The following is a 12,319-nucleotide window of genomic DNA, read 5'->3' as shown; positions in this document are numbered from 1 at the left end:
TCAGTAGCTTAAGGGAATATGCATTGTCTACAACAATGATAGACTTCAAATATTGTCTTTCTGCAATGACTATGGAGTTCCATTCTTGGCATCTACTTTGGACCAAGGAACAATCCTATTCTTCCGAGGGACCCTGGAAAGCAGGAAACACCATCTGAAGTCAACTTCTGGGGACACGCTAAATAACGATCTAAGACACGAAGAGAACAAAGAGTGAAATATTGTAAAATGCTATTATACTGTTATCCATATTACGTTGTTTCTTATAGATTTTTTTAAAAAAATGTGAAATTTTTCCACACTATGTGTGTTGTTTCCATAGCTCTTCACTTCCTCCAGAAGCCTCCTTATGTTAAAAAGCCTTACAGTTATCCTGCAAATGACAGAAAGGGCTTATTTGCAGGATTTTTAGAACATTAAAATAACTATGTCAGGCAGAAGAATCTTTCTTCTATCCTAGGATTTCAGCCATGCACACACACACACACACACACTCTAGCCTGGGGCGTGAATTTGCATGTCTAATTCATTTACTCACCATATTTGAATTGGTCTGAACAGATGTAAATCGGGGAGGATGGGAAAAACTGCAGTCATCAACAATGATTAATCAGCTGTTGCAGGCAGTGTCTTAAGGAGACTGGTAGGAGGAAGCATGGAAACCAAAAGGCAGTGTATTTGAAGCCTAATTGTCACATCAGAGCATCATTGTCCCCATTCAGCCACACTTATACATCACTTCCTGTTTTATGCAGCTCAAAACATGGAACTGAAGATTTATTTTTAATATGTTGACTTTATTTCTGGGCAAAGCATCAGTCATGTGCATTTTTCCATAGTCCCATCATGGAGCGTTAATGTATACATTGTAAATAAATTTTGTGCAAAAAGGACTGGAAAAATGAACTGTATTATTGCAATTTTTTGTAAAAGTAGCAGTTTGGTATGAGTTGGCATGCATACAGATTTACTAAGTGGGATAAGCTAATTATACTTTTTGTTGTGGTTAAACAAATGCTTGTTGATAGCCTTTTTCTATCAAGAAACCAAGGAGTTAATTATTATTAATAATAATCAATGCACACTGAGTCTTAGAGTTTCTGATTGAAACAGTTTGGATTGTATAATAACTCAAAGCCCAGTTGTAGTAGTTTGAGTGCAGTAATGAAATCTGAATCTAAAATAAAAACAAATTATTTTTTGTCATGCTGACTCCACTGCTTGAAAACTTTGTTTGCTGCCCCCCAAATTTGTAGTGATTCTCTAGTAATATGTGAACCCACCATCTGCAAGATGAAACTTTAAAAAGATGTACCTATAATTGCTATTTAAATATCAAACTCCTAGTATGTTATTTAAAAGTAATGCTACACTCTATATAAAGAAACTCTCTTAAAGCTTACACTGCAAATTGTCAGAATAATTGTTGCCTATTAGCAAATTTAACATCCAAGAACATTAACTGCAGAATAGTGGATGAACATTTTAAATATTCTCTCTCCCTGAATTACATCTCTAATACCTTATTTACATTACTTGAATTATTGACAGATTAAACTTTCTTGAACTGAGTGTATTTAGAAAAAAAATAAAACCTTGCCTGAGATAAGTGCATATTTGTAGGCAAATGAACTACTCAAACTAAGGATGATAGACTTTTAATATCTAATACTCATAAATAAGCCTTGTGCTCTGATTGGCTGAAGACTGATCATTAACCAATTTTCCAGTACAGCTGTACTTTCTGCACTGCAGCCAGCTAGTTAAATAGTACAAAATAACATGTTTATGCTGCAGTACCTTATAATTTTCTTTAAATATAATCGCAGCTGTAAAAAATGTTTCCTAAGGGTAAGGAAAATATACAAATATTTTAATTAAGACAAATTCGTAAAGAACCTCTAGCTGCGATTGCTTGGTAAACAAAAGGTAGCATCTGACTGGCTAAAGCTCTGAAGTCTGCCATTCAAGTAGATGTCACCCCATAAACCCGCCCTGAACAATTCTATTTTCCATTTGAAAAGAGGAACCAGTTGTTTGGTGGGTTTACTAGGTGATATTTGATTGACTGGCTTACCTGCTGGAGCAGTCCTGTGCCCTCTCACCTTTTGTTTATTGGAGTGTGCTTCCGAAGTCTCCCTTCTAAATACACTTCCCTTTTATGACATTAAAATAAGCCTTTAGCCTTAAACCCCACCCCCACTTCCCCCCGGGAGCAGGTTTTTTTCAAAAACCCAAATCTAGAAGGGAGAGCAGCGTTCAGTCTGCAAATAGTCCTCTGGATGGGAATAATTCCCTCCTGATAGGTGGTTACTAGCAGTTAATGGCCATTTCTTTACTTTTTCCATTAAATAATGTGTTTTAAAACTACTACTAACCATCCATTTCTCCCCCACTGCTTCCGGTCAAGTCCCTGCCCAGGACTCCATGGATCTGATTCTCCACTCACTCCGGAGGGGTTTTACTCTTGTGTAGCTCCCTTCACTTTATCCGATCTACACCAGGGCCAAGGAGTGGAGAATCAGACCTATTGGATGAATTGTGTGCCTGGGAATGGTTAAGAAGGGGGTAAGCTTGGCAGTATTAGGGCAGGGGAGAGTCAGACTGGTTCCTGGAGCCTAGTAAATTAGGAAAATCAATCCCCCCCCCCGGTTCTTTCCCACCTTCCTCCCCCTCCCGCTTTTTAAAGGGCCAGTATACCGAGGAGATTGCACATTTCTGATCCTGCCTTGTGAGTTTATAATAAGGCCAGTTCTGTGCCAAAATGGGACCGCTCGGAGCGGGGTTTGCTGCTGCTTTTCTGCTCTCTCTCTTTTTTTAATGTTTCCTAAAAGACAAAAACAAACCGCCCTGCAGCAAACAAAGAGCACACGCGTTTGTGCCTTTCTTGGGGGTGGGGAGAAGCCTCACAAAAGGCGCCTTCCTTAATATGACTTTGGGGGGGGGAAGAAGAGGGGTTGGTACATTTCACATTAAAAACACTCTTCTACCCTGAGCCATTGAATCCGCTGTAATTATAACACATTCCAAATGAAGAATGTACTTGACAGTATTTTCATTGTTATTGTTCATCGCATGATCTTAGGCGGCTTTGGGGGCACAGGAAAGAGAAGTAAACGGGTTACAAATAGGGAATTATCCCTCGTTTAGCATTAAAATTCATTTAGATAAAATTGCCACAAACATGTAAATGGGGAGATTAGTTCCCCCTCACGCCTTATTGCACTCTCTCAATGGCTCCGTTTTACACGTTGGGAATTCCGTCTTCGCAGGCTGCTTGCTGTTTCCTAGCTACCCCGCATTCAAAGCAAAGGCTGCAGGGGTGGGGGAAAAGGGGGGGAGAGAAAGTTTTGGCAACCAGTCTGCAATTCATCCGCCGCGATCTGCCCTAAAAGAGGGGGAAACAAATAACTGGGGAGGCTTTATTCCCCTCCCCCCCAGTCCTTTTTTCTCTCCTCCCTCCCCAGCCCTGCGTGGACAGGCCAACGCTGTACTTTCCAGCAGGCAGGCAAGCTGGGTGTGTTTAGGTTGGAAGCACCAAGTGATCGGGACCGTAACTGTGAGAAAGTGAGTGTGTGTGTCTGTGTGCTCCGCATCTCGAGCTGGAGCTCTGCAGGGATCCCGAGGAAAGCAAGAGGGAGACGCGCTGCTGTGTGTTAAAAACAAAACCACGCAACTCTCCGGCCGGCTGAGGGAGAACAGCCCAGTGGTGTCGTCCTCGTCCTCCTCCCGGGCCCTCGCTGGCTCTGCAGAGCCCGAGGAGGAGGATTGGCAGCTTCGACTGCCATCTTTTGGGGGTTTGGGAAAATGACTCGGTTCCCCCGGTCCCGGCGCTTCTCCTGCCGCCAGAGACGGGCTCCCTGCTTCAACCGGGGATGTGGAAAGAATTAGCCATAAAACGAGTGACTCACGGTTTCAAATGGGAATCGCTTGGCGGATTAGGGATGCGTGGAAGTGTAGGGAGGGTCTGAGACCCACTCGGGGGGATCCCCCGCTCCCTGCAACCAGGCAGGTTTTTGTCTCCCTTTGCCAAGAAGGGGGGGCCTCCCTCCCCAGCGCTTGTGTCAGTGTTTGGGGGTGTGGAGAGGGGCGGTCGCACCCCGCCGCAGCGGATCCCCCGAAGCCAGAGCCCCCGGTGCCAGGCGGGCCCGTCTCTCTCCCCTCCGGGGCGCGCAGTGGGGACGGGGCCGTGTGCTCCGCTCAGCTGAACGGCTTCAGAAGCAAGAGAGCAAAACTAACCCCCCCCCTTCCCCATTTGTTCCTTGCAAAGTGATTTGGGAGAGGCTGGGGATCACCTTAAATCAGTGAGTCCAGCCTGCCGGGGGGGGGCGGGGAAGCCGCGGCCATGAACTCTAAGGCCATGTGCTTCCTTTGACTTTTTTCTAGCCCAAGCGGGGCCCCCGCGGCTTAAGTAAGCGGCGCTGTGATCTCCGCGGCCGCGTCCCCCCGCCCACCTCCCCTGGGCAGCGGCGCACGTGCGCGGTAAGGCGCAGAGCCCAGGTGGCGCGGAGGAGTTTGCTGCCGGGGCTGCTGCTGCTGCTGCTGCTGCAGCAGGGTTGGGAGGAAGCCTCCTCCTCCTCCTGTCTGGCCATGCCTGGCCCGGGAAGCAGCCTCTTGGCCCGCCGCTAGGTGCCAGCCGCCGCGCGGGGCCCCCTCCGGGGCGATCCTGTCACCCAAGGACGCTCTGGGCGCAGCGATCGCAGCTGGCCGCTGGCGAGAACAGGACAGCGCCTCTTCCCCCTTCCTGCGCGTCCCAGGTCCCATCCCGGCAGCCCCGTCCGTTAATAGCCCATCCCGGTGGGGCGGGGGCAGGGGAAGAGACAACTAAAATAGAGCCAGCTAGCTACATGAGCCCAGGAGCAACACTCTCCAGCCAGCTTTTTAGCTGAGGCCGGGGGCTGGGCCTGCTGCACGGAGCCATGCCTTTCACCGGGGCTTTATTTACCTAGGGACGCCTTGTCCGGATCATAACTATTTAAGGAGCAATAACTTGTGCCTGTGGAGAGCAGGGGCGGCTCCAGGCCCCAGCACGCCAAGCACGTGCTTGGGGCGGCACGCCGCGGGGGGCGCTCTGCAGGTCGCCGGGAGGGCGGCAGGCAGCTGTGGCTGACCTCCCGCAGGCGTGCCCGGGGAGCGTCCGCTGGTCCACCGGAGCCGCCTGCCTCCCTCCAGGCGACCGGCAGAGCGCCCCCCGCGGCATGCCGCCGTGCTTCGGACGGCAAAATGTCTAGAGTCGCCCCTGGTGGAGAGGTACATTTATGTAAACACGTGTAATCTAGTTGGGGGTGGGGTGGGGGTGTCTGGGCTTTGGGGGGTGAGCGGTGCAGAGGAGACGCCAACAAGTATTTTTGCAGGAGGGGATCGGACCTTTTGCGTTAGTTTGCGAGGGAAACAGCGGAGGAGTAAGAAGGTAGTTTGCGCTCATGGAGTTGTCTCTCTCTCTCTCACACACACACACACGCATAAACTCTCTCTGTCTCTCTCTCTCTGCACTGACTTCGCTTCGCCCCTCGAGAGAAGCGAGAGCCCTGGAGGAAAAAAGACTTTACTTTTAAAGTCAGTCTAATATCGAGCGCCTTAATTCCCCTCTCCCCCCACCTCCAACCCCGGCCGACACAGCTCTGCACTAAAGGGGGACCGCGGGGAGGATCTTGCTATGATCTGATTCTCTGCGGGCAGTTGTACAGAGAACAGCGTGTGTCTAGAGGAGAGCAAATAAAGGCAGCTACAGCCACCGGGGAGCGAAACGCCTTTTATTTTACATTTCAGTGGTGGGCCAAGTGAGCCTTCCCTAGTGATGTTGGGATCCTTCAGGATGAAAGGGGTGGGGGACCATCTTCTTACCTTTATTCTTGTTTCCTGGGGTGTGGGCAGCCGCTTTGTGTGGGAAGGAAGCCCCTGCAAGGGGGGGTGTGGGACTGTGTGTGTGGCTGGAGCCCGTCCAGCAGAGTGAAACCCAGAGGGAGCCTTTGCATTCACTCCCAAAAGCCCCCGAGCTCCTGTTCCCCCCGCTGCTGGTCCCATCCCAAGGCAAAGGGGTTCGCAGCTCTTTCCCAGCCCCATACTGACACGCTTGGGCCAGCAGCCAGCCACGGGGACGCGACGGAAAGAAGTGGCACATTTAGGAGCCAGTGCCCGTATTTTTATTCGTCACAAGGCACCATCTTGCCTTTAAATCCACAGGGCTGGGTCATCTACCATCATATGTCCCAGCAACCCGCTGCCTTCCTGAACTCGCCTGGAAAATTGCTGTGTATTTACCTGGCTCCGTGACCTTTTTATGGTGCCTGAGAAAAATACCTATTTACATCCCTTGGTTTTGGCTAGTTGGAGCCCTCATAGGACGCTTATTGGGCTCACTAGGAAGCTCTGTTAGGGACACAGGACAAGCTAACGAAGTCCTTAGGCTGCAGGCAAAGGCAACTTAACGCGAGGAAAGGTGGCAGAGTGAATATTAAGCCTTGGGACTGGGAGACAGCATGTTCCTACTCAGAAATGCAGGATCTGCCTTTGCTCGGCTCCCCGAGATACTTGCATGAAAGTAGTTAAACTCTGGGCAGCCAGCTTTCTGTTTTATGTAGCGGGCAGAGAAAAACCTTCGTGGCCTTTCCTGTGTGGAATAACTTGAATGTCTGTGTGGCAGCTGCCGCTAAAGCCGAAACTAAACTCTTTGGAAGAAGGGGGGACGAGTGAAAGGCGAAAGAAAGACTTCATTTTTTCCCCCCTTTGGTGCCATTTTGGATGTCAGCTGTTTCCTTGGTGACTGTGTTCAGCCCCCAAAGCCCCTGGGCTCCTGGATTGTTAGGAGAGAAAAAAAAAAGCCTGCTATTTCGGCACCATCATTTATCACTGTCACCGCATAATGATTCCCCTTGCAGTTCCTTATTGATGTTTGTAATTGCATTATCTCATAAGGGGTGGGGGCGATCGCTGAAACCGAGCCATGCATGCTGGGGTCAGAGGCTGCCCAAGTCCGGCTTGTCCCGTTTTAATACAAGTACTCATGGGCTTTAGGACTGCATGCAAATATATATTTAATCTCTGAGCTGGTGCAGACGCGGTAGAGCAGCCCAACGCTTGTCTGAAAGACCGCGGTTTGTGTAACCTTTTGCAGAAATGCTAGACCAAGTACCTGTCTCGCATCTCAACGAAATGAGCTGTAGCCACTGATTGGGGAGGGGTTTTTCCCCGCGCGGGGATCAGATGTACATTCTGAATAAGGATCGGGGAGTCTCCCCCATCTTTCCCTTCAAAATGGGGCCAACAGCTCTCCCCACTCCGTCGAAGGCGTGGGACTGTATGGAGAGCTCGCCCAAGAACATATCTGTGGGCGCATTCGCCAGCGTCACTACTTTAAAACAACCAGAGGCAAACCCCCCCCTTTTCTCTCCGGCACTCCACTTTCATTAATACGAGCTGAAAAATCGGAGTGATCAGCATCACCGTCCTGTTGTTAGAACGCTTCGTTTTAGGTGGGTGACGGGTGCAGGGACTGGTAAGCAGAGGAATGCAACAGAAAATCAAATAAAAGAAATAAAAAAGCCCACGCAACCCCAAATGAAACAAATCACACACCCCTCCCAGAACAAACCAATGGCACGTTTTGCATTAGAAATAAGCCAGCAGCTCCGCCGATCCCAAGTGAAGTTCATTTGTCGATTCAAGGGTGTATTTAAGTAGCGAAGAGGGATGACACGCTAACATTGTGGCGAATTTGTGTGAGCTTGGGGAACTTAAATCAGCGTGTTGCAGAGATCCTAAGTAAAGGGAGGGGGTACGGGGGGGAAGCGCCCAGCGTAATTTTAAACTAAATGCGTTATTGGGTTGTGACAGGGATATCTCAACAGTGAAAACTTGATTTGTTTAGCCAGAGGCTGGGAAGGAGACAGATCCAGCGTTGGGTGCCACGTTTAAGTAAGAGGCTGAGTTTCTAAAACCTATCCCCTGCATTCAATTCGCTTTTCATTTTAATTTTGGGGAAGTGGAGAATGTTAAGCTAACGTCGATCACCTCGTACATAGAGAGAAAGGGTAACACTATTCAAAATGTGACCAGAGAAGGATCCCCTCCAACTCTTTTGGTATCACACTACCCCAAAAAGATTACCAGCGAAGTGAATATTAATACCTCCCCACCCCGCCCCGTAATACAAAAATAAGTCCATGTGTTGCACTCTAAAGTTAAAAGAATTATTTGTAGGCTACATTCTTGGAGAATAATCATATCAATACTTAACCAAACCCATCCATGGAATACTGGATTAGAGTCCATAGAAATGAAGAAACAAAATAGTAATTTTCAAATAGCGGTTTCAGTGGGATCACACTAATATAAGGACACAGAAATATCCTGTACCGGTAAGGACAGATAGTTTAACTGGCTTTGCGATCCAGATTCATTTGCTACCCCTTTGAATGAGCGTTGTTCCTTGATTCTGGAAATTCCACAATCTTCTAAGGAACTGGTCTGGACCTAATAGATTGAGTGTATACGTCAAATCTCTTTTTTGTTCGCTATATTTTTAATTTCGCTAACTGACTTTTTTTTTGCTGCAGTGCGACTCGGTGCTAGAATTAAATATGTAAATAAAGGGCAGTTGTTTCCTTTCTCATAAACATTCATGTTAGTTCACTTTGAAAGTAAAAGAAACCGCAACGACTAGGTAGTAGGGTTAATATACACCCTTCAAATCCCCATGTGAACTTACCAAACTTCGCTTTTTTTCTTTTATGATAGTTTGCAATCTGGAGCTACATACTTTTAAAAAAAATAGTGCTTTAGACCTCGGTTAAAATAGGGAAAAATTAGTCTCGTTTCCGAAATTATTTATTTCTAATACGAATATGATTAAAACATTAAAACACACACACACACAAACTGCAGCTGCAAAAAAAGGGAGGAAAAAAACCAACAACAATCCACCGTGATTTACGATTATTAAATCTCTGATTGCCATGTTAATGTTTCTTTTTCTACCTTTCATTTGCATTTTAATCTATCGAATCTTTACTATTTTGCTGCTTCCTAGTCGAGTGATTGATCACAGATCTCAAGGAAAAAAAATACCAGGCTTTGCAGGCGACCTTATCTCTTTTCCTCCCCCCCCACACTTTCTTTTTTTTTTTTTGCTGGTTAGATTTCTGAACCTTCCTCGGCAATGTTAATGCAAGCAGGACAAATTAATTATGCTCTTTTAAATGTCAAAGGTATAAATTAAAACGCGGTTTGCCCCACCTCCGTGGTCCCCAATGTGAGTACTTTTCCACCCCGCTTGTTTTAAAAGCGAGAAGGAATCATCCCTGTAAAATACAATTAAAAACAAAACAACCAGGCGCAGCCTCGTGACTGCGGATAAATATGAGTGCAGAGGGACTGTTCTTGTTTGTTAAAATAAAATAAAATAAAATCAACTAGGCAGCGCGAGGCGTTGAGCGGCGCAGCCCCAGGTTTTCCTGGCAGGGTTTTAGCGTTCAGCCTGGGAGCTGGAGTTGAGATCTCACACAAGCCTGCCTGGGATGGTTATTAGGACAATTTGTTGACAGGCCAGCAGGACAGACCAAAGGAAGAGACGCAGCCTCTCGCCTGTTTATTTTCTTTCCTGGGCTAACCTGTCTGCTGCCCCTTTGTCTGTCCCCCACCCTCGGAGGAGGGCGGCGTCCTTTGGTCAGGATCCTTTTGTGGCTGGTGGGTGGGTGGTAGGTGGTGGGTTTGCTGGGACTGGCTGAGGCTGGATGGGTGCGGACTGGGACAATTCCCCATCGCTGGGAGGCTGGGACCAGGCAAGCCAGCCCGTAAGGGTCCCGCCGCAAAGAGGGACTGTCGGGGAGGGGGGATCCCACCCATAAGCGCTGGAGGAGGAGGGAGATGAGCATCAGGTGGAGAGGAGGGAACCCGAACAGACTTTGTAGGCTGTGGAGGGAAGGCCCCCTCCCCTCCCAGAATGGGAGAGGCTGGCATCCGGGTGGCACGCCACTGCGACCTCATCAGAGGCTCGCATCCCTCGGGAAGATGCCGGCGCTGGGCTGCTGCCCCGGGGGACTCATCCCTCGTAGTGACAGGCGCTTGCTCCTGCCCATTGTCTCCACCGGCGGGGATCCTCACCCGCGCCTCGCGGTGCGAGAGGGAGGCCCCCTCGCAGGCTGGACACCTTTGCTGCTGTTAGGAAACAGCTAACAGTGCAATCAGGGACTCACTCTTGGGATTGGATTGCCCAGGCTTCCTCCTGCCACTGAACGGAGCTGGTATCATACAGTACGGGCAGAGTGGCTGGAGTGCTGCATGTCCCTGACACCGGCACGTAAGCGATGTATCTATCGCTCAAAGCCACGGTGGCCCTTGGACAAGGGTTTCCAAGCAGCGCAGCGTGTCACCTGGCGGTAAAACGCGTGGGATTCGAAAGCCCCCTTCCTCCTGCCTACACACAGCCAGAGACTGGCTCACGTGGGGCGACAAGAGCTTTAGGACGTGAAAAGTACCACTCGGGGCTGAGAGGCAGATCCGGGCAGCGATCGGCAAGTCCAACCAGGAAAACGTATTGTGGTCACCCAGGCTAGAAACGAACAGAGCGGTCTGCACCTCCAGGAGGGAAGACAGATCCTCGCGGACAAGTGGGAAGACAGGGCTAGAATGATTTAAAGGCAGAGGGATGGCAGATTATTAAGAAAGTAATAGTACGGTGTCCCCTGCACTACAGTTTTATTGCGGGTTAGTAACGACTGGATTTATATATTGCCGAGGTTCTATAATAAAGAGGATGACCGCAACCTCAAGATAAATGCTCGCGCCCAGAGCTGGTCAATTCTTTTTTATTTAGAAAAGTGATCCTGAAAGGTGAAAGGCAGCTTTTCCCCACCACGCAGATCCGTCTTGGTTTCCCATTGCATTAGAAACATGACATGCAAATAAATATGTAGTTTCGGGTTTGGGGCGGGCGGGATTTATTTTCAGGCAAGGGAAGGGGGGATCCCCCCCGAGACTGAATTCCTGGAGCAGCTGCTCGGCGCGCTCTGCCCCCACCTTCGCTTTCATGCGAGCAGGAGCATCCGCAGCTGAAAGCATTAAGGTGTCATGTCTGAACTCCTTGTTTGTTGATAGATGGGGGCGAGGAAAACAATGTGAAAACTGCCCCCACCCCCGGGAGGCTGCTGGCTGGAGACTGTGTGGAGCATTCCGGTTGGAAAGGGTGAGAGTGCCCTAAAGGAGGGCTTTTCAATCCTGACAATGGGGAGGTGTCGTGTATTTTTGACCAATTAAAAGCACTTGCAGAAGTCCACCCCCGACCACATACCCTCAGCACCTGGCTTGGTTAGGAAGGAGGCTGCTTGGTAAACGCTCGGTGCCTTCTCTCCCTTTTCTCCCCCAAGAAGTCCCCTAACCAGATGGGGGGATTAAGGCTGACCTTGACAGTTGATTGCCAAGGTCAGAGCAGAGTAGGCTGCCTCAGGTGTCAGCATAGGCTCAGCTTCTCTCCACCTGATGTGATCTGATCCAATAATAGTTACTGTGTTAGCCTCTAATGAGGCTCCCGGTGAGAGCTCACCGGCCCCCACCTGCTCTTTGCGGTAATCCCAACAGATCCTGAGATGCCAAAATGCAGCCAGCATCCTCTCCCCATTTTCTCTCTTATGTTCAGAGAGATAGGATTTCAGCCTCACAATAGCCACTTATATTCTGGGCTTCCTTTGATCCATGTATGTCCAGGAAAAGCACCTGACAGTGAACTGTGATGGAGGAGGAGGAGGGAAAGGACAGAGGGGGAGAGAATAGTCTCCCACAATTTGGTGGCCTGTGTGAGGGATGAGATGATGAGGTTGAAAAGTGAGAACCGTCCCCTTCAATCTTTTACAATATCAGTGTCATTCAACGCTACTTTGCATTTAACCAGAATATCCGTTTCTGTGATTTCCATAAGCATATACATTATAATTTTCACATCCTTCAGTATTAATCATTCTGCTCCGTATATCTGGAAGTCTGATCTCACTAGTGAAACACATTAACTTTAAGTTGTTGCTCACAATAAAAGTAGGATGCACTAAATTCCCTTTCCAACATCATCTGAAATGACACACACACAATATAGCATTGCCCACTGCATAAAAAGAAAACAATGACATGCATTTTGCTCCCAGCATGAGGAGTTGTCTGTCTCACTTCAAAGGACTATAACCTAATTGCTTCCAGAGTTTAAAAAGTAATTAAGCTATATTAGAGAAATTTAAATAAAAACAGTTTTCTTCACAGCGGGTCACTCATCCTTTTATTTACAAAATGGGCACCCCATCCTTTTAAAAATAGAGATATTTATTTTAAAAAAAAA

At 48.3% G+C, this 12,319-nt stretch overlaps 1 protein-coding gene across 1 annotated transcript in view; it reads left to right on the top strand.

Annotated features, from left to right (window-relative positions):
- Positions 1-1,206, top strand: part of MEIS1 (Meis homeobox 1) — a 130,944-nt gene extending 129,738 nt beyond the window's left edge. Inside the window, exon 12 of the mRNA XM_030557884.1 lies at positions 1-1,206. This exon is cut by the window's left edge and continues 277 nt beyond it. Coding sequence (XP_030413744.1) covers positions 1-7 — 7 coding nt within the window. The 3' untranslated portion in view covers positions 8-1,206.
- Positions 1,207-12,319: the final 11,113 nt, after the last annotated feature.

This window comes from Gopherus evgoodei, chromosome 3 (assembly GCF_007399415.2).
Source record: "Gopherus evgoodei ecotype Sinaloan lineage chromosome 3, rGopEvg1_v1.p, whole genome shotgun sequence".
NCBI lineage: Eukaryota > Metazoa > Chordata > Testudines > Testudinidae > Gopherus > Gopherus evgoodei.
Note: the sequence above shows the minus strand (reverse complement) of the source record. Positions and strands in the feature narration are given on the sequence as shown.